The sequence below is a fragment of the Ranitomeya imitator genome, chromosome 10, assembly GCF_032444005.1.
Source record: "Ranitomeya imitator isolate aRanImi1 chromosome 10, aRanImi1.pri, whole genome shotgun sequence".
NCBI classification, from domain to species: domain Eukaryota; kingdom Metazoa; phylum Chordata; class Amphibia; order Anura; family Dendrobatidae; genus Ranitomeya; species Ranitomeya imitator.
In genome coordinates this window covers 23,874,719-23,897,378 of record NC_091291.1, presented here as the reverse complement: position 1 = coordinate 23,897,378, position 22,660 = coordinate 23,874,719, and the positions used below count along the sequence as shown (strand labels likewise).

Genomic DNA, 22,660 nt, shown 5'->3' with positions numbered 1-22,660 from the left:
GGATCCACCATTCACAATAGGTGATGTCACAGCTCACCTCCTCCTCCTGTACAATGACTGATAACACCTCTATATACAGTAGATAACACAGGATCCACCATTCACAATAGGTGATGTCACAGCTCACCTCCTCCTCCTGTACAATGACTGATAACACCTCTATATACAGTAGATAACACAGGATCCACCATTCACAACAGGTGATGTCACAGCTCACCTCCTCCTCTTGTACAATGACTGATAACACCTCTATATACAGTAGATAACACAGGATCCACCATTCACAATAGGTGATGTCACAGCTCACCTCCTCCTCCTGTACAATGACTGATAACACCTCTATATACAGTAGATTACACAGGATCCACCATTCACAATAGGTGATGTCACAGCTCACCTCCTCCTCCTGTACAATGACTGATAACACCTCTATATACAGTAGATAACACAGGATCCACCATTCACAACAGGTGATGTCACAGCTCACCTCCTCCTCTTGTACAATGACTGATAACACCTCTATATACAGTAGATTACACAGGATCCACCATTCACAATAGGTGATGTCACAGCTCACCTCCTCCTCCTGTACAATGACTGATAACATCTCTATATACAGTAGATAACACAGGATCCACCATTCACAATAGGTGATGTCACAGCTCACCTCCTCCTCCTGTACAATGACTGATAACATCTCTATATACAGTAGATAACACAGGATCCACCATTCACAATAGGTGATGTCACAGCTCACCTCCTCCTCCTGTACAATGACTGATAACACCTCTATATACAGTAGATTACACAGGATCCACCATTCACAATAGGTGATGTCACAGCTCACCTCCTCCTCCTGTACAATGACTGATAACACCTCTATATACAGTAGATTACACAGGATCCACCATTCACAATAGGTGATGTCACAGCTCACCTCCTCCTCCTGTACAATGACTGATAACACCTCTATATACAGTAGATTACACAGGATCCACCATTCACAATAGGTGATGTCACAGCTCACCTCCTCCTCCTGTACAATGACTGATAACACCTCTATATACAGTAGATAACACTGGATCCACCATTCACAATAGGTGATGTCACAGCTCACCTCCTCCTCCTGTACAATGACTGATAACATCTCTATATACAGTAGATAACACAGGATCCACCATTCACAATAGATGATGTCACAGCTCACCTCCTCCTCCTGTACAATGACTGATAACACCTCTATATACAGTAGATAACACAGGATCCACCATTCACAATAGGTGATGTCACAGCTCACCTCCTCCTCCTGTACAATGAGTGATAACATCTCTATATACAGTAGATAACACAGGATCCACCATTCACAATAGGTGATATCACAGCTCACCTCCTCCTCCTGTACAATGACTGATAACACCTCTATATACAGTAGATAACACAGGATCCACCATTCACAATAGGTGATGTCACATCTCACCTCCTCCTCCTGTACAATGACTGATAACACCTCTATATACAGTAGATAACACAGGATCCACCATTCACAATAGGTGATGTCACAGCTCACCTCCTCCTCCTGTACAATGACTGATAACATCTCTATATACAGTAGATAACACAAGATCTACAGGGTCCTCGCTCCTCCTGTAACTGGTGAACTGGATGTTACTTTGTATTTTCTTTATTGTGTGTTTATTATTGAAAAGTGCTGCGGAAAATGTTGGAGCTATAGAAATAAAATTATTATTATGAGGTGAAATTACTGTTGTAAACATTCTGCCTGATACGTTGTTATCATATTTTTGCGCCTATTTTTTCCGCAGATTACCTTTTTATGATGCAGAAAATAGCTGCCAGAACTATTATAGCCAAAGCCAACAATCCAAATGTTCCTCCAATTATCAAAATGTTTTCAGAGTTTTGTTTTTTGTCATCTGTCAAAAAAAAAATAAAATTGCAAAATGAGGTCAGACTTCCACAGTAGCGATTGAGCTCATCTCTATTTATATTCATCTTTATTCAGAATTATTCCACGGTGAGAGAAGAAAACAACATGGGGAGCAGAGACTTGTGTGACCACCTGTGATGTGCAGGTCGTGGCAGCCACCTGGTGGAGGAACATGTGGCCTTCAGGACATTGAGGAGTTTGATGACCTAAGGAGAAGATTTTAGATAAATTCTATTCTTGTGAGCAGCTCATTGGTTTACGAAAAACTTCTGCGGCCAAGGAAAAAGTAAAATTAGTGGTTGTTTCAAGCAACGTTACCTAAATCAATTGTGCAAAAAACCTCTACAATCTATCTTTTCCGAGAACTTGGCTTATTCTCCACTTCTTCTCTGAAAAAAATGCTTGGTCAAAAGAGGACGATCTACGAACACACTGAGGGATCAGGTTACAGCTGCCCATTGAAGTGTAGTGTGATGTGGAGGGGAGGACCCCAGTGACAGACATTAAGTAATACAGACAGCTCCTTTCTAGTAAGGGTTTTGTCTCCCCCAGATCTTTATAATGTCCTCCAACCTCCTGCTGCTTCTGAACATAAGATACAAAAATACGGGAGAGTAGGTATCCCTCATATCACTCGGTATTGTGTATGGGAGACATCATAATTTCCAATCATGAATATACACTGCTCAAAAAAAAAACAGAATATAACTCCAAGTAAATCAAACTTCTGTGAAATCAGACTGTCCACTTAGGAAGCAACACTGATTGACAATCAATTTCACATGCTGTTGTGCAAATGGAATAGACAGCATATGGAAATTATTGGCAATTATCAAGACCCCATCAATAAAGGAGTGGTTCTGCAGGTGGGGACCACAGACAACATCTCAGTACCAATGCTTTCTGGCTGATTTTTTGGTCACTTTTGAATGTTGGTTGTGCTTTCACAGTCGTGGTAGCATGAGACGGACTCTACAACCCACACAAGTGGCTCAGGTAGTGCAGCTCATCCAGGATGGCACATCAATGCGAGCTGTGGCAAGAAGGTTTGCTGTGTCTGCCAGCGTAATGTCCAGAGGCTGGAGGTGCTACCAGGAGCTGTGGAGCGGGCTGTAGGAGGGCAACAACCCAACAGAAGGATTGCTACCTCAGCCTTTATGCAAGAAGGAACAGGAGGAGCACTGCCAGTGCCCAGCAAAATGACCTCCAGCAGGCCACAAATGTGCATGTTTCTGCACAAATGGTTAGAAAGCGACTCCATGAGGATGGTCTGAGTGCCCGATGTCCACAGATAGGGGTTGTGCTCATAGCCCAACACCGTGCAAGACGCTTGGCATTTGCCACAGAACATCTGGATTGGCAAATTTGCCATTGGCGCCCTGTGCTCTTCAGAGATGAAAGCAGGTTCTTACTGAGCACATCTGACAGACGTGATAGAGCCTGGAGACGCCGTGGAGAGCGATCTGCTGCCTGCAACATCCTTCAGCATGACCGGTTTGGCAGTGGGTCAGTAATGGTGTGGGGTGGCATTTCTTAGGAGGGCCGCACAGCCCTCCATGTGCTCGCCAGAGGTAGCCTGACTGCCATTAGGTACCGAGATGAGATCCTCAGACCCCTTGTGTGACGATATGCTGGTGCGGTTGGCCCTGGGTTCCTCCTAATGCAGGACAATGCCAGACCTCATGTGGCTGGAGTGTGTCAGCAGTTCCTGCAAGATGAAGGCATTGAAGCTATGGACTGGCCCGCCCGTTCCCCAGACCTGAATCCGATTGAACACATCTGGGACATCATGTCTCGCTCCATCCACCAACGTCACGTTGCACCACAGACTGTCCAGGAGTTGGTGGATGCTTTAGTCCAGGTCTGGGAGGAGATTCCTCAGGAGACCATCCACCGCCTCATCAGGAGCATGTCCAGGCATTGTAGGGAGGTCATGCAGGCACGTGGAGGCCACACACACTAATGAGCATAATTTTCTTGTTCTGAGGCATTTCAACTGAAGTTGGACCAGCCTGTAATTTGATTTTCCACTTTGATTTTGAGCATCGTTCCAAATCCAGGCCTCCATTGGTTAATAAATTTGATTTCCATTGATTTTTGTGTTATTTTATTGTCAGCACATTCAACTTTGTACAGAACAAAGTATTTAATGAGAATATTTCATTCATTCAGATCTAGGATGTATTATTTGAGTGTTCCCTTTATTTTTTTGAGCAGTGTATAACAACTGACAACCAGAGATTGAGCCTACAAATGGGAAAACTGGTGGATAATGGCCAAAAATAGTGTCACAAAGAACAGTTCCCTAACATGACTGACACTGGACGCCATATCATAAAACACCTGGTGGAACCCAAAGTTCATTTATGAAACTGAGCAACCAAGGATTTTAAAATCTAGCACTGAGTCCTTATATATGGCCCCAAGGGTGTGAACCTTCACGGTACATTGGAGCCTTTCTGGGGCATCCACCAAAAGTACTTTCTCTAAGGCCAGGACCCACTTGCGAGTTCAATGCGAGAAACTCGCGCGAGTCTTTCGCATCAAGTCCCGGCAGTGCTGCCGGAACTCGGGTCCGGAGTTTGCGACAGTGCGGGGACTTGATGCGAGAGACTCGCGCAAGTTTGTTCCCGGCCTAATACTCACATTGATTGGTAAAGGAGAACATGGATGAGTTTTGGGTTCCAACATCATTGGTTGCTGAACAGATATAAGTGTCCGAAGTCAAGTTAAACACTGTTATGTTTTCACCGATTCCGGCTAATGTCTTCTTTTCACCTTTGTACCACGTGTAGTTGGTTTTGGATGGATTGCCATGACTTGTGCACTGTAAAGTGATATCATCACCTTCCTTTGTTTGGACTCTAATAGTTACATTCTTTGGCTTATCTGTTGGAACAAAAGAAAAATTTTATAATCCCACAATTGCTAGTTTTTGTCTCTATCAAAATGTTTTTCAGGAAAATTGTACAAGGCAGGAAATAGTATTATTAGATACATACCTCCAGTTCTCTAGTGCAGCTGCTTTAGAGCTCCCCGACAGTCTTTGTTTGCTTGGTTGCAGATGCAACAAGTCATCTACACATGTGACCGCTGCAGCCAATTACTAGTCTCAGTGGTGTACAGCACAAGTGGGTAATTGGTTGCAGTTGACATGTGGATAGATGGGACAGTGATGGAAACAGACAGGAGAGGCCACTGTGCAACAACACTACATGTGTCCTTCGAAGTTCAAAAGCTCATCATAATGAACCCTTTTAAATGCTTCTTTGGAGGTGGTGGCAGATTTAAAGCTGCAATGCTCCTCTGGGAAATATGCAAAGTGTCTCTTCAGAGAGGAAGAGGACTAGAACTCTAGTGCCACCTACTGGATTTGCAAACAGAAACACAGTGTCTGCAAATTGAGCTTCTGGTTTGGCTTGTCATGTGACAAGGCTCGTTAAAGGGTCAACATTGACTTTTAGAATTGCTACTTCCAATTGGTGGCACTAGAGTTCTAGTCCTCTTCCTCTCTGAAGAGACAATTTGCAAACCTGCACAATAAATCCTTTAAAGTAGTCTTCCGTTTGGTTCCTGAGGTTTTTGTCCTGACGAAGAGGTCCTGTTTGAGCTCGAAATGCTTTGACTCTTAAAAACCTGTAGAATAAATCCTTCCAGGTATTTTTTGGTTTGGATCCTTCATCAGTAAAGCTTTGTACGACAACTCATTCCCATCTTCATTTCCAAGTTGGTCCTTTTGCGACTGATATACATGTGTTTTTAACGTTGCTTCTGTGCAACCTTATCAGGTGAGTTATTTTCATTTCTGTGATAACCCTGGTATATCGGATTAGACCCTATTGCACTTTTGCGTTCCCCAGTTCTTTTCTTTTTACTCTTGAGATGGGACATCATAAGAGCAGTCAATGAAGAAGGGACTACCGGAATGGAGTGGGATATAACTCTTAAGTACATCATCCTTTCTTGATTTACAGCATTTTTATTATATTTGCACAATTTTTTAATAATTGACAGAAAACTCAAGATACATTTTTCCAGAATTTCTAGTGTATTTTAAACTCCATGTTTTACCATGTGTCCTCAAGGGTTAGGGTTTTGGGGGTTATGAGAATTGTTGATTTGTAGCCCAGTGGTTAAACCATGTGAAACTCCCACAATCCAGCACCTTTAGTCACTGACACCAGCCATTAATGCAATGAATCTCATGCTGGGTCTTGGATGTTGGGATGCCAGGATCAGAGGACCTCTAAGGCAAACACATTGTACCCAATGCTAGTTCCCGTGCTTGGCTTGTATTCGGTTGCCAATTTTTTTTGTAGACTCATGATTCAAGCTTACTTATTGGACTTTGGACTTCCAGATTTTTTCACTCCTCACTGTGTATGGAATACCCAGCTGTTCTTTATCACTATTACTGACCCTCATATATTCTGCTCTGCTTGACCTGTTGCCTTGCTCTTCTCTCTATCATCTAGCTACCTAACTCCTGCCGTCAACTTCTGGACTTCTTGACCATGTTTCTTCTCCAATTTCTTAGTTATGCAATACTCATTTAAATAGGTTTAATTTTTAGCTTGTTGTTGTTACTAAGTATCTGTGACTTCTATATCTTTTGCGTTTGATTACAACCAAGTTAATTATTTTCAAAAGAAAAAAAACTCTGGACCAGCCAGAGGCAAATAAGATCTGGTCAAGCCAAGGATCTTGACAACATTGGAAAGGGAGGTCAAATGGAACGCGCATCGTCTCCCAGTACTTGCAAAAATTTTGGTCATGCAACAAAAACTTACTGATTGTTTCTCAAGTGTTGTAACTAACTACTGCAACTACTTCCTTGTGAAAAAAAAATGTAAACAGAATGTTCCACCATTACTCCAGTAACAGTGGATGATCCACCATTACAGGTGTCCCTTGTAATAATATTGCATTTTTTTTAAGGTTGGTTATTGTTCCTATGCTTACATGTGCACCTCCGACCTATTCTACATACATTACATTAAGGAAATTTCTCAAATTTCTGGATTGATCTTTTGGATCTTAAATCTCTACTTTGGGTGATCTCTAACTTTTTTGTTAGAAAAACTCCCAGGTACTGGCTACGATTAAGCAGGATATTGAGTTGAATTCTCAATTATGAAATATTCTGTACAGTTGTAAGTTACTTACATTGAATATCCAGACTTACAGATTGGGTTGAGATTTTCCTATTTGGAAAAGTGACCGTACATGTAAGTTGTGTTTTATAATCTCTGTATGAAGGAATGAATTTAATGGTAGACTTCATTCTCCAAACTCCTCGATCCAGATCCTCATGGCTCATGGTCAAGTCCAAGTCAGGTTTATTCCATGTAATATTTGGGGGGCTTGAAGCACAGGTGTGAGTTACTGAACATATGATGCTGACTGATTCCTCCTCTTTCATGTGGTCAGGTCCATTAATTATTGGACTAGGTGGAGCTTCTGAAAGAAACGGGTTGAGACAAAGTAAACATGAGTCCAGTAAAGAGTGATTTATGGTCTGACCTTGGGCAAATATCTTAACTGTGTATTGAACTTACCTTAATGTGCTCTGGGGTCCCTCCAAAGCCCATAATATGAGAACAGTAGCAGTTAAAAAGTTTACAAAATAGTATACTCACTTTGTCACTCACTTGTCCCATAGCTTTATGGCTGGTCTAAGATGGCTTCCTCCAGCTCCAGTCTCTTATTTGTTTTCCTCTAATCTTGCACTTGCACTTCCTCTAATCTTGCACTTTTTGCATTGAGTGAGCCTTGATCAATGGACCTTGCCACGTTCTGACATCACAGCGTCCTGCTGTGCATTGCTAGAGCTTACTCATTGCAGGACGCACCTATGCAGAGTGGAGAAAGACCAGAAGATCCTGGAACCAGAGGAAGCCAGGGTAGGACCAGTAAGGAAGCTGCAGAACAAGACAGAAGAGTGGTGATGTGATGAAACTACAGAATTTTGATTATTAACCCCTTTCACAGCTGGCACCATTTTGCTACATTCCGAAAAGCAAATAAAAAGAAAATAAGATTCCAAATTTTTGTAAAATTTGAGACAGATTCAATTCAGTTCTCTCTACCGGTCATAAAGAATAGTAATTATAAAACGATTCAGAGCCACCCTTTAGGTTAAGTTCACAAGGTGCATTTTTGCTAAGCTTTTTTTTTTCTTTTGCGTTTTTATGCAAATTGAAAGCTGCTTTTAACCGCACCAGCACAAGCTAAGAGATTTCTAAAATCTCATGCATGTGCTTGTTTTTTTTTATCCTGACTGATTTGAAAAGACTGCTGCATTTTTTAAATCTGCAGCACGTCAATTCTTTTAGCATTTTTTTCACAGATAGAAAGCGACGAGCGAAAACGCAGCAAAAACATTGCCATTAGATTTTGAAGCAATCGGTTTTTGGTGAAAAAACACTGTTAGAGCAGGATATGAAACCCATTTATTTTTAACATTTTACCAAGTTTAACCCGTAATGTCTTGATATGCTTACATGAGCATGGATGTTAGTATTATTACAGTTTAATCAGTCATATATGTTAAAGTAAATAATGCCCTACCAACTCAATGCGCGATCAACGTGTAAAAGTAAACAATGCCCTACCAACTCAATGTTAGATCAATGTGTAAAAGTAAACAAAGCCCTACCAACTCAATGCTCGATCAATGCATAAAAGTAAACAATGCCCTACCAACTCAATGTTAGATCAATGTGTAAAAGTAAACAATGCCCTACCAACTCAATGCTCGATCAATGCATAAAAGTAAACAATGCCCTACCAACTCAATGTTAGATCAATGTGTAAAAGTAAACAAAGCCCTACCAACTCAATGCCCAATCAATGAATAAAAGTAAATAAAGCTAGTGATGAGCGAATACACTCGTTACTCGAGATTTCTCGAGCATGCTTGGGTGTTCTATGAGTGTTTTTTAGTTCTTGGAGTTTTTGTTTTTAGCACTGCAGCTGAATGATTTACATCTGTTAGCCAGCATAAGTACATGTGGGGATTCCCTAGCAACCAGGCAACCCCCACACGCACTTATGCTGGCTAACAGATGTAAATCATTCAGCTGCGGCACTAAAAACTAAAACTCCGAGCACTAAAACATACTCGGAGGATCCCCGAGCATGCTCGAGAAATCTCAAGTAACGAGTATATTCGCTCATCACTAAACAAAGCCCTACCAACTCAATGCTCAATCAAGGTATAAAAGTAAACAATGCCCTAGCAACTCAATGCTTGATCAATGTATAAAAGTAAACAAAGCCCTACCAACTCAATGCCCAATCAATGTATAAAAGTAAACAAAGCTTTACCAACTCATTGCTCGATCGGTGTGTAAAGTAAACAACGCCGTACCAACTCAATGCATGATCAATATATAAAAGTAAGCAAAGCCCTAGCAACTCAATGCTTGATCAATATATAAAAGTAAACAAAGACCTACCAACTCAATGCTCCATCAGTGTGTAAACTAAACAATGCCCTACCAAATCAATGCGTGATCAATGTATAAAAGTAAACAAAGCCCTACCAACTCAATACCCAATCAATGTATAAAAGTAAACAAAGCCCTACCAACTCAACGCTCGATCAATGTGTAAAAGTAAACAATACCCTAGCAACTCAATGCTTGATCAATTTATAAAAGTAAACAAAGCCCTACCAACTCAATGCTCGATCAGTGTGTAAAGTAAACAATGTCCTACAAACTCAATGCGTGATCAATGTATAAATGTAAACAAAGCCCTACTAACTCAATGCCTAATCAATGTATAAAAGTAAACAAAGCCCTACCAACTCAATGCTTGATCAATGTATAAAAGTAAACAAAGCCCTAACAAATCAATGCTCGATCAATGTATAAAAGTAAACAAAGCCCTACCAACTCACGGCCCAATCAATGTATAAAAGTAAACAAAGCCCTACCAACTCAATGCTTGATCAATGTATAAAAGTAAGCAAAGCCCTACCAACTCAATGCTCCATAAGTGTGTAAAGTAAACAATGCCCTACCAACTCAATGCCTGATCTATGTGTAAAAGTAAACAATGTGCTACCACCTCAATGCCCGATCTAGGTATAAAACTAAACAATGCCCTACCAACTCAAGGCCCAATCAATGTATAAAAGTAAACAAAGCCCTACCAACTCAATGCCTAATCAATATATAAAAGTAAACAAAGCCCTAGCAACTCAATGCTTGATCAATATATAAAAGTAAACAAAGCCCTACCAACTCAATGCCCAATCAATGTATAAAAGTAAACAAATACCTACCAACTCAATGCTCCATCAGTGTGTAAACTAAACAATGCCCCACCAAATTAATGCTTGATCAATGTATAAAAGTAAACAAAGCCCTACCAACTCAATGCTTGATCAGCGTGTAAAGTAAACAATGTCCTACCAACTCAATGCGTGATCAATGTATAAATGTAAACAAAGCCCTACTAACTAAATGCCTAATCAATGTATAAAAGTAAACAAAGCCCTACCAACTCAATGCTTGATCAATGTATAAAAGTAAACAAAGCCCTACCAACTCAATGCTCGATCAATGTGTAAAAGTAAACAATGCCCTAGCAACTCAATGCTCCATAAGTGTGTAAAGTAAACAATGCCCTACCAACTCAATGCCTGATCTATGTGTAAAAGTAAACAATGTGCTACCACCTCAATGCCCGATCTAGGTATAAAACTAAACAATGCCCTACCAACTCAAGGCCCAATCAATGTATAAAAGTAAACAAAGCCCTACCAACTCAATGCTTGATCAATGTATAAAAGTAAACAATACACTACCTACTCAATACCTGATCTTTGTGTAAAAGTGAACAATGTCTTACCAACTCAATGCCCAATCAATGTGTGAAAGCAAACAATGTCCTACCAACTCAATACCTGATAAATGTGGAAAAGTAAACCATGCCCCACAAACACAATGCTCAATCAATGTATGAAAGTAAACAAAGCCCTACCAACTCAATGCTGGATCAATGTGTAAAAGTAATGCCTAACCAATTCAACTCCCCCCACTGTTTTTACATATGCAGTTGTGTATTTATTTCATGAACTCATACGAGCCTTTTTGGTCAGAATAGTCACTATTTTTTTCAGACATTTTTTTTTCTTCCTGTAAATAGTTTCATCAAATTGCCTTTTTTTTCCAAAAAATGTTTTATGGTTTCACATACACCTTGCATCTGGCCTTACAGTTTGTATTGCTCAAGCTTGCATGGTGGAAACAAAGCTGAATTTTGGGATACTGAAAAATGCAACAACAAAATGCAGCAAAAAGGCAGCAAAACCTGCTTTTTGTCTGCAGCTATTTTTTTTTTTACTGCCAAGAGATCAGGTTTTGTCTGCAGAAAAAAAGCAACGTGTGAACATAACCTATTTGGCTATCAGTGTTTCAGAGAAGGAATTTATGCCCAGGTTTTAAAGAATGCCCAATTTACCTATGATATAGAGTCTGCAGAATCTTTCATTATTGATGTGATAGGAGTTTATATCTTCATTGATCCCGGGATAGATCTCCACTGGTTCTTGCACATTATTAATTCTTAGGGAGCAGTTGTCCATTGAATTTCCCACTAGAGACGTTCTTCCTTTGTATTTCTTTTCCACATTGGTCGGGTTTCTACTATTGAATATCTGTGGATATCTTATCAATACATTCTGGAACCAAAACAAGCTAAAATTATGAGCATCGTTTGGATAAGTGAGTCTACAGGGAATTTCCACGCAAGATCCCTTTAAAACATCTATATAGCGAGGGAAGAAGAAGCCCCAATCCTTGCATGGGGTTTCTTCATTGCAACCTAAAAATTAAAAAAAGGAAATATGTATTAATATTTTATTTGTAATCTTGATCCTGTAAAAAACAATAAACTTAAAATTACCATAAAACATCTCGATATGGTCCACACAGTTCTCTCCCCTGAAGGAGCGAGCCGTTGCTTGTCTAAACTACAACTCATGGACCTCCCATCATCCCCCCCACCTTCTTCCTCGAGGCCTCAACTTGCGACCCTCCGTCCCAGACCACGAGATCCTCTGCCCCCCCCATGATGTGCCGGATATCCACTAACTTTATTTCATGCCTATACTACTCCATAGGCTTCTCTTTAAGACAACCTCATAGCGTAGTCCCAGATACAACACGCTAGCCTATACTTTATAATGTTCAATGGGACAAACTGTTCATATGTGTTTTTTTCCAGTTTATTGTTACAGGCGTTCTTGGAGCGTACAGCTCCACTATCTACCCTTCAGAAGCCGTTATAGCTTTCGCTTCAACCGAATTTCCGGACCGACAGCACCATTCGACTTGCTCTTCACTTCAGACAAGTGACTATGTTTATTATACGAGTTTATACAGTGGTTTTTTTTTTTTCTCTCTTTTCTCCTCTTTACAGAGTGTTAAGTTGTAGAATTCTGTCAAGCCTTTAACTGGGCAGCCAGGTTTCAAATATTTCACTAGGCCATATTAAGGCGTTAATTAACTATGTTAAATATAGTGGTTATTTTCTGGTCTCGCACTACGCCCTCTATCCCTAATTTCCCCGGCGCTATGAAAAGCCCACTCCTAACCTGCGGAATTGAATTTCCAGTTTAACTTAACCCACTATCTAGTTCACATTCCCGTTCTTCACGACATTTAAATATGCTTAATTGCGCCCCTAGCGGACACTCATGACCCCACAGTGTCCTTGTAAACTGATGCTTCGCACTATGTGCTTAGCCAACAACAGTCTCACCCTTTCCTCCCCAACGAGTTCTTCCTACCCTCTCCTAATTATAGTTATTGTTCAACTTACCCTCTCTTCCATCCCCACTACTCGCCCGAGTATACTCTACCAATTTGGTCCATCTAACAATAATTTCTCTAACTCCGCCAACGACCCAAAACTAACTGTCAACATAAGCAAGCTTAACAACCATCTATCATGCCATTAACGATCTTATCACACAATGTGAGGGGCCTAAATTCCCCCCACAAACGCACTAAGGCCTTCTGTTATTATAGATCCCAACAGGCAGACGTGGTTTGCCTCCAAGAGATGCACTTCTCAACCAGCTCCTAACCCAGATTTATGTCCACTTCTTATCCACTTTTCTACATGGTGAATGCCCCAAACAAAACCAAAGGAGTCGCGGTCTGTTTTAAAAAATCTGTCCCCTTCGTTTTTAAGTCGTCAGTGGCTGATAAGGAAGGACGATATATCAGATGAACTGGTCACTTTTGTCTCCTATTATGCTCCCAACTCCCACCAAGCTGCCTTCTTTTCCCAGTTACTGGAATTAGTCTCGGAACATGCCCAAGGCACCACAATACTATGTGGAGACTCCAATTGTATACTTAAAGCTAGCCTTGATAAGTCTCAAGCCCCAATTCCCCTAATCCCCCGCAGCCTTACCCTTCTGCGGATTCAACCGCTCTTAATAAGCTTCTCGCCCAACACCAGTGGGTGGATTTATGGAGAGAGATCCACCCCTCCAATAGAGACTACACATACTTCTCCGCATGCCACTTAGTGTACACTAGAATCGACCACATATTCGCTAATCCATCCTTCCTCCCAAACATCTCTAATATATCCATTCTTTCTACACCCTGGTCGGATCACTCCCCAAGTCTTCTCACATGCTCGACGCTCCACCCACGGCCCCGTTCATTCAACTGGGCTCTAAATGACTCACTGCTCTCTTATCCCGATATTTCTCAAAGGCTGAAAAATCACATTGATGATTATTTCTCCTAGAATCAACATTCAGCTTCATCGCCAATCTCCCTTTGGGAAGCACATAAAGCAGTGCTTAGAGGTCTCTGCATTCAAGAGGCCTCCCGCAAAAAAAAGACAGGAACGCGAAGATAGCTGAACTGGAGGGCAGGGTGTCAGCCTTAGAGTCTCAGATGAAGAACACTCCTTCACCAACTATGTATCGCGAGTCGACCTTCTCCATGCTCGTACTGAATTAGATCTTAGTCTCACTGAGATCGCAGACCGGGCCATACGATGGTCACAGCAACGCTTTTACGCCCTCAACAACAAAAATAACTCTAATTTAGCTCGATCCTTAAAATACCTACCCTTACCTAGACCCCCTATTCGATTACGCACACCTGCTGGTACCACATCTAATCCACAACAAATTTCCCACTTTTTCCAACAAAAACTTAGGCAGCTGTACAAGGCCCCTATTACCTCGAACTCGGAAACGATAGACATTTTTAGACTCTATTCCCCTTCTGGCTCTTAGCTCCGATTTGATTGAACTCCTCAACCAAGCCGTAACTCTAAGTGATATCGAACTAGCCATTCAACACCTGAAAACCAATAAAAAACCTGGCACCGATGGTTTTACGGCTCTCTACTACAAAAAATATGCTCCAATTCTGATCCCCCACCTCACTAATTACTTTAACTCTTTGCGAGAAGGCAACAAACCAGGTGCAGCTTCTCTAATTGCTGCAATATCTATGATACCTAAACCCAACACAGACCATCTACTCTGGTCTAATTATAGACCAATATCCCTTATCAACATAGATCTCAAAATTTTAGCCAAAATACTATACCAAAAATTGAACTCTGGCCTAGGCACCCTAATTCATAAAGATCAAGTGGGGTTTGTCCCTCGGAGACAAGCTTCAGACAATATACGGAGGGTCTCCCATCTGTTGCACCTCTGCAAACACCGTGACATACCAAGTATGCTACTGTCACTAGACTTCAAGAAAGCCTTTGACTCTATCTCATGGCCATATTTGTTTGCGGTGCTGCGGAGATGGAAGTTTCCCGACCACTTTCTCTCTTGGATTTACGCTCTCTATAGCGCCCCATCGGCCTACGTACGTTATAATGGCTTTTCTTCCACATATTTCCCTATTAGTAGGGGGACCAGGCAGGGATGCCCCCTTTCACCCCTGTTGTCTCTTTTGGCGCTTGAACCTGTAGCTATCTATATGCGCCTTAATTCTGGAATTCAGGGAGTGGAAATGGCGTCAGTTTCTCACAAACTTCTTTTATTTGCCGACGACATGCTATTACTTTTGTCGTCTCCTAAGACATCTTTGCCGGCCCTCTTACATACCCTAGAAAGCTTCGAAACTATATCCGGCCTTCACTTAAACACCAGCAAATCCTACGCTATGAACATATCCTTTTCAAGACCTACTGTATCACTACTTCAGCACAACTTTCCGTTCCAATGGGTCACTGACCACTTGGACTATTTGGGGGTTAAACTAACAGCTAACCTGGACTCCCTTTACGCGGCTAATTATCCTCCTATGCTTTGGAAACTTCGCCTTCTGCTCCAATCATGGGAGAAACTGCATCTCTCTTGGTTGGGCCGAATACGTGCGCTAAAAATGACAATCCTCCCCAAACTGCTCTATCTATTTCGCGTTCTGCCTATACCTATCCCCTCACACTTCCTTAAAATGGCCCAAAGATTTATAGACACCTTCGTATGGAGGGGAGGCATCCCGAGGGTTAACAAGACTACTTTATACCGCCATCGTCTAAAGGGGGGTTTGGGAGTCCCCAACCTCTTGAAATATTACCGCGCAGCCCAATTAGGCCAACTGACTTTATACCATGCTTATAACGAACCCCCATTATGGCTATCCTTAGAAGCATTCGAAATGCAACCCAGTACTCTAGACACAGTACTATGGATCCTCCCAACTCAACGCAAACATATCTCGAACCCCATTATAAAGCATTCTCTTACAATCTGGGACACTTTAAAATATTCCTCACAACTGATCTCACCTTTTTTACCCCTCGCTCCCATTTGGGGTAATACCCTATTCCCCCAAGGCGTGGGATCTATCAAAAGTTTTTATTGATGGGTCGAAGTGGGCATAACCAGGGTTCACCAGCTGTTCAATATTGACGGGATAATCCCATTCTCGGCCCTATAGGAAAAGTACCACTTTCCTCCGGAGAAATCTTTCGTTACCTACAATTAAAAAACTTTGTCAACTCCTTATTAAAAAATTCTACCCCTCCCTACTCCATGACCCCTTTTGAACAAAAGTGTCGTCAAAACCCACATGCCTCGGGAATTATTTCTCTCCTCTACTCATATATCAATGCCCCTTCTCATAGGCATTGTTTGAAATATACCGTTCGTTGGGAGTCGGACATCGGATCTACCCTGACAGATTCGGAATGGTCCCAAATTTGGTCCTCTTCTACTGGAGGAATATTAAATACACTCATGCTAGAAACCAACTACAAAGTGTTAACCCGATGGTATCTGACCCCCGCTAGAGTAGCTAAAGCAGTGGCTAACCACTCCCCAAATTGCTTCAGAGGTTGCAATTCAACAGGAGACATGTTCCATATATGGTGGCTTTGCCCGATTGTCAGAAGGTTCTGGATTAGGATATACCATTTGTTTTTTTCCATAGCAAACATTAACCTTAAAAAAAACCCATGGGAGGCACTACTTAACAAACGCATCCCCAACATCCCTAATCATACCCGATCCCTTATCGTATTTATATTTTTGGCAGCGAAACAAACCATTGCTTTGGCATGGAATAAAACAAACTTAGACTTTTCCGTGGTCAAAACACGCCTCACTTGGTACATGATCAATGAGAAATTGTCGGCTATACTAATGGACAAAGTTGGTAAATTCGAGAAAATATGGCTCCCCTGGGCGGAATACACCAACCATACACCTTTTGCCACACCGGTACTATACGCAACCAACTACATTCAGTCGGATTCAGAATAACCTACCATACTCTTCAGACGTTATACACCTTTTCACTCGGGCTCCCCCCCACTCCCCCTTTCCCTTACTTTGGTTAGGTTGTATGATTGCATGTTAGTTAATCACATGCACTATTGTTCTGAATGTATGTAAAGATTTATTCTGATTTTTCTTGATTATCTTGATTATCTCTTATATGTAAACCGAAAACTTTCAATAAAAATTTATTGTTTAAAAAAAAAAAAATTACCATAAAACAGACAATTTTAAAATTTTCCGAAATCTATGGCATACCTGAGATGAGGACTTTAATTGTTTTCTCCTCTTTCTTTAAATCGTAGGAATTGATCTTCTTATTTATTCCTGGGTAGTACCACGCTGTATATCTCACATCTTTGATTCTTAGAGAGCAGCCGTTTGTTCCATTTCTTATCAGTGAGGTGCGATTATCGTATTCCGGGAGAACTTCCGATGAGTCATCACTGTAGACTTTCGGGTATGAGAATTCCTTGTACTTAAACCACACAATACGGACCTCTCCGTAGTCAGCGGGGGCGGTGAACGTGCAGGGAATCTCCACATCAGAATGTTTTCTTGCTTTTATGATTTGCGGGAAAGTAAATGTCCAATCAACTTCATATTCTTCTGCAAAACTCTCTGGATATTGAAAGTAATTAAAAAAAAAAATCCTGAAATGTAGCTACTAGTGATGAGCGAGTGTACTCGGTACTTGGGTTTTCCGAGCATGCTCGGGTGATCTCTGGGTATTTTGGGCATGCTCAGAGATTATGTTTGAGTCACCGAAGCTTCATGATTTGAGGCTGCTAGAGAGCCTGAATACATGTGGGGGTTGCCTGTTTGCTAAGGAATCACCACATGTATTCAGGCTGTCTAGCAGCCTCAAATCATGCAGCTGCGACTCAAACATAATCTCCGAGCACGCCAAAATACTCGGAGACCACCCAAACATACTCGGAAAACCCGAGTACCGAGCATACTCACTCATCACTAGTAGCTAAGCATTTGAATCAAAATATTTAAAATAAGAAATATATAACAGAAAAAAATGTAAAGGAGCCTCTTCCCATTGATTATTTTAATCCAAACAACAAACAAGTATTGAAGATGTTAGTATTACGTCAAATATTACTTTTTTATGCTCCTTGGAGGCAGTCCTTGGAAGAATTTCTGATTGGACACTAGTCAGCAAATTCATATTTGTTAAGCAAAAGGACTGAGAAGAAAGAATGATCAGAAACATTTTGAACAATGATATTTAACCCTTTCTCAATTTTCTGCTTTTAACTTTTTGTTTTTTTCCTCCCCTTCGTCCAAGAGCAATAAGTTTTTTTTTTATTTTTTCTTCAACTTAGATGAGGGCTTGTTTTTTGCGATACAAGGTGTACTTTCGAATAACAGCATTTATTTTGCCACATAGTGTACTGCAAAATGTGAAAAAAAAATGCTAAGTAAAGTGAAATTGCAAAAAAAGTGCAATTCAACAATTGGTTTTTTTTTTGTTTTTTTTATTTAACAAGTTCATTATTTGGTAACTCTAAACTGGTAGTATGATTCCCCAGGTCAGTATGAGCACGTAGATACCAAACATGTATAGGTTCTTTTTTATTTCAGTGGTGAAAAAACTTAAAAAAATTGTTATGAAAAAAGTTTTTGTATTTTTGATGCCATTTTCTGAAACCATAACCTTTCCAGTTTTCAAAATTTATGGCTGGGTGTAGGCTTATTTTTTTAGGGATGAGCTGATATGTTTATTAATACCATTTAAGGGGTAGATATAATGCTTTGATTGCCTGTTATCGCATTTGATTGCAATGTTGCGGCAACCCAAAAATTTAATTCTGGCGTTTCAATTTTTTTTTCTTTTTACGCCATTTACCAATCTGACCAATTTACAAAATATTTTGCTAGATCAGACATTTCTAAATGCAGTGACACCAAATATGTGTATTTTTTGTTGTTTTATTTTTAATTGGGCAAAAAAAGGTGTAATTTGAAATGTTATGTTTTCTTAATCATTTTAATATTTTGTAAAACTTTTTTAACTTTTTAATTTATTGAGCAATCGGCTTAGGAGACTTGAAGCAGGGATCATCCGATCACCTGTGCTATACGTAGTGGTGCCTAAGCCCTGCTATATATTGCAACAATCTCAATTGCCTGTGAACGTCGGCCAGGAGCCGGCATTCACAGAAGCCATGATGACAGCCACATGGTTCTTCTGCATACCCCTGGCTGTCATGACAACCCATCGAAACCATGTGATCATGTGATAGGGGTGCCGATGGGCAGGGTTTGTGACTTGCTTCTGGATGAGGCGCCGATGTGCAGGGTTTGTGACTGCTAGGAGTCGAGTTCCCGCCGGTGCACATGGGGCATCTGGAGCCATGTCTGCTGCGGTCTCCCATTCTGCTTCAGCCGCAGTGGAGCCTGCTCAGTGAAGACGTCGGTCCGAGCATCTCACTCAGCTTGATACTGTGCAAAGGGTTACTGCTGCCTTTCCAGGTTCTGGTTTTGTAGCCAGCACTGGTCAGCGGTGTGCAGGCTTTTCTGGGACTGCTTTGCACACACTGAGCATGCCCAAGGGAGGACCTCTCATTGGAGGTCGGGGGTCACACACTCAGGCCCTGTAGCAACTCCTATTGGACCACTTGGAAGGTCCTTGTCTGCTACAGCTATAATAGGTTCACATGGCCGCACGGCCATGTGCTAGTATCAAACCAAAGTGTATGAGCTCAGCACCAGTGTGGTCATGTCTGGATGTGGTTAGGGTTTGGCTGAAATAAGCCCCTAGAATACCGGCACCTCCGGTGAGGAGTTTGTATGTGTGTATTCAGGGCCTTGGCTGAAATAAGCTGCTAGAATACCGGCCCCTCCGGTGAGGAGTTGTTTGCCTGTTTCTCTGACTGCATGACCACAGTTTTGCTCTGTTTGGTAGCTGTGTACCTCTGTGAGGTTAACAGGGTACAGCATCTTGTTTCTAGTGAATCTGTGGAGTTAACAGAGTTCGCTTATACCACCATATAGTGCCGCCATTTACCAGCAGCAGGTTCCTCTCCTGCACGGTGGACCCCGGGTTGCGAACGCACCTATTAATACATATATATATATATACAGTGGGGCAAAAAAGTATTTAGTCAGTCAGCAATAGTGCAAGTTCCACCACTTAAAAAGATGAGAGGCGTCTGTAATTTACATCATAGGTAGACCTCAACTATGGGAGACAAACTGAGAAAAAAAAATCCAGAAAATCACATTGTCAGTTTTTTTAACATTTTATTTGCATATTATGGTGGAAAATAAGTATTTGGTCAGAAACAAAATTTCATCTCAATACTTTGTAATATATCCTTTGTTGGCAATGACAGAGGTCAAACGTTTTCTGTAAGTCTTCACATGGTTGCCACACACTGTTGTTGGTATGTTGGCCCATTCATCCATGCAGATCTCCTCTAGAGCAGTGATGTTTTTGGCTTTTCGCTTGGCAACACGGACTTTCAACTCCCTCCAAAGATTTTCTATAGGGTTGAGATCTGGAGACTGGCTAGGCCACTCCAGGACCTTGAAATGCTTCTTACGAAGCCACTCCTTCGTTGCCCTGGCGGTGTGCTTTGGATCATTGTCATGTTGAAAGACCCAGCCACGTTTCATCTTCAATGCCCTTGCTGATGGAAGGAGGTTTGCACTCAAAATCTCACGATACATGGTCCCATTCATTCTTTCATGTACCCGGATCAGTCGTCCTGGCCCCTTTGCAGAGAAACAGCCCCAAAGCATGATGTTTCCACCACCATGCTTTACAGTAGGTATGGTGTTTGATGGATGCAACTCAGTATTCTTTTTCCTCCAAACACGACAAGTTGTGTTTCTACCAAACAGTTCCAGTTTGGTTTCATCAGGCCATAGGACATTCTCCCAAAACTCCTCTGGATCATTCAAATGCTCTCTAGCAAACTTCAGACGGGCCCGGACATGTACTGGCTTAAGCAGTGGGACACTGCAGGATCTGAGTCCATGGTGGCGTAGTGTGTTACTTATGGTAGGCCTTGTTACATTGGTCCCAGCTCTCTGCAGTTCATTCACTAGGTCCCCCCGCGTGGTTCTGGGCTTTTTGCTCACCGTTCTTGTGATCATTCTGACCCCACGGGGTGGGATTTTGCGTGGAGCCCCAGATCGAGGGAGATTATCAGTGGTCTTGTATGTCTTCCATTTTCTAATTATTGCTCCCACTGTTGATTTCTTCACTCCAAGCTGGTTGGCTATTGCAGATTCAGTCTTCCCAGCCTGGTGCAGGGCTACAATTTTGTTTCTGGTGTCCTTTGACAGCTCTTTGGTCTTCACCATAGTGGAGTTTGGAGTCAGACTGTTTGAAGGTGTGCACAGGTGTCTTTTTATACTGATAACAAGTTTAAACAGGTGCCATTACTACAGGTAATGAGTGGAGGAAAGAGGAGACTCTTAAAGAAGAAGTTACAGGTCTGTGAGAGCCAGAAATCTTGATTGTTTGTTTCTGACCAAATACTTATTTTCCACCATAATATGCAAATAAAATGTTAAAAAAACAGACAATGTGATTTTCTGGATTTTTTTTTCTCAGTTCGTGTCCCATAGTTGAGGTCTACCTATGTTGTAAATTACAGACGCCTCTCATCTTTTTAAATGGTGGAACTTGCACTATTGCTGACTGACTAAATACTTTTTTGCCCCACTGTATATACTCGGTGCATTCCGCCAACCCTAACAGTGAAACCCTTCTGGATGGGGCGCTGATGGGCAGGCTTTATGACTCACTTCTGGATAGGGCGCCGATGGGAAGGGTTTGTGACTCGCTTCTGGACGGGGCGCTGATGGGCAGGCTTTATGACTCACTTCTGGATAGAGCGCCGATGGGAAGGGTTTGAGACTCGGCTCTTAGAGGGACTTGGTGGCTAATTAAATCAGCCATCAAGTGCGGGAAAAGATATGGGCTTCAGTGCTGGAGCCTGCATCAAAGGCAGTAAATATATACGTCATTGGTCGTAAGGGGGTTAATAAAGGGAATTTCCAGATAAACTGATCATCAGTGTTCTACTTGGTACATGGTTTAACATTAAATAGAAAATGCATGCTCCATCCTGACAAATTTATCACAGTGGCACAGTCTTTGTGATAAATTTGGTCCATCTTGCTAGATATTTTAGACACATAGGCACTGAATCATAAAGACCGATGCTTTTCACATCAGTCTTAATGAAGTGTGCATTGGAAGAAGATACGTCAACTTCGTAAGTGACTGTCTGTGTTTATTAACAAGTTTGATGTATCCTTCAGATACTGAATATACTCCAGTCCGACTGGAATGTTTTTCTGATCAAATAAGGACAATGCCGCGATAAAATACTAGGATGAGCTAAATGCTTTTTTACTTCACAACGCGTTTTGATGCCGGAATGGCATCTTTTTCAAATGAAGAAAAAAACAATTGCAAATGGTGTTAATGAAACGAAGCCTATATATTTTATAAAGGAGTCACTTATCTGAAGTTAAGTACATTGTAACAGGAAACACAGACATAATAATGAAACAATAAAAATTCACATACCCGAAGTAAGTAATAGCAGAAACAACCCTCCTAGAAAGAAGAAATGATGGGTCATACTTCCAAAATTAATGAAGCCTTTAATCTTCTTTCCTTGTTTGAAATTGATCTCTTCTGCTTTGTTTCTTATAGAGAAACTAAAAATGAAAACCAAATTTAACTCAAGGGTGAAGAACACATATAAATGCTACGTACCAACTTAATTTTACCCGATTATCTGACTTAAAGTGGTTGTCCACTTGTCTAATCATTTTATTCTTTAAATCTGGACCCACCATAGTCGGTAGCATTAATTCTTCGACATTCAGTACTGCTACCAATCAATGACTAAAGCATGAGCCACTGGTCACTTACCAGGTCA

The 22,660-nt window shown here is 41.3% G+C and overlaps 1 protein-coding gene across 1 annotated transcript in view; it reads right to left on the bottom strand.

Moving 5' to 3' along the window:
• Positions 1 to 22,430, bottom strand: part of LOC138650928 (sialic acid-binding Ig-like lectin 13) — a 31,246-nt gene extending 8,816 nt beyond the window's left edge. Inside the window, exons 1-6 of the mRNA XM_069740811.1 lie at positions 22,303 to 22,430; positions 16,998 to 17,360; positions 11,423 to 11,785; positions 7,115 to 7,408; positions 4,595 to 4,837; positions 1,829 to 1,934 (exon numbers count right to left, since the gene is read on the bottom strand). Coding sequence (XP_069596912.1) covers positions 1,829 to 1,934; positions 4,595 to 4,837; positions 7,115 to 7,408; positions 11,423 to 11,785; positions 16,998 to 17,360; positions 22,303 to 22,357 — 1,424 coding nt within the window. The 5' untranslated portion in view covers positions 22,358 to 22,430. The remainder of the gene's footprint in view (positions 1 to 1,828; positions 1,935 to 4,594; positions 4,838 to 7,114; positions 7,409 to 11,422; positions 11,786 to 16,997; positions 17,361 to 22,302) is intronic.
• Positions 22,431 to 22,660: the final 230 nt, after the last annotated feature.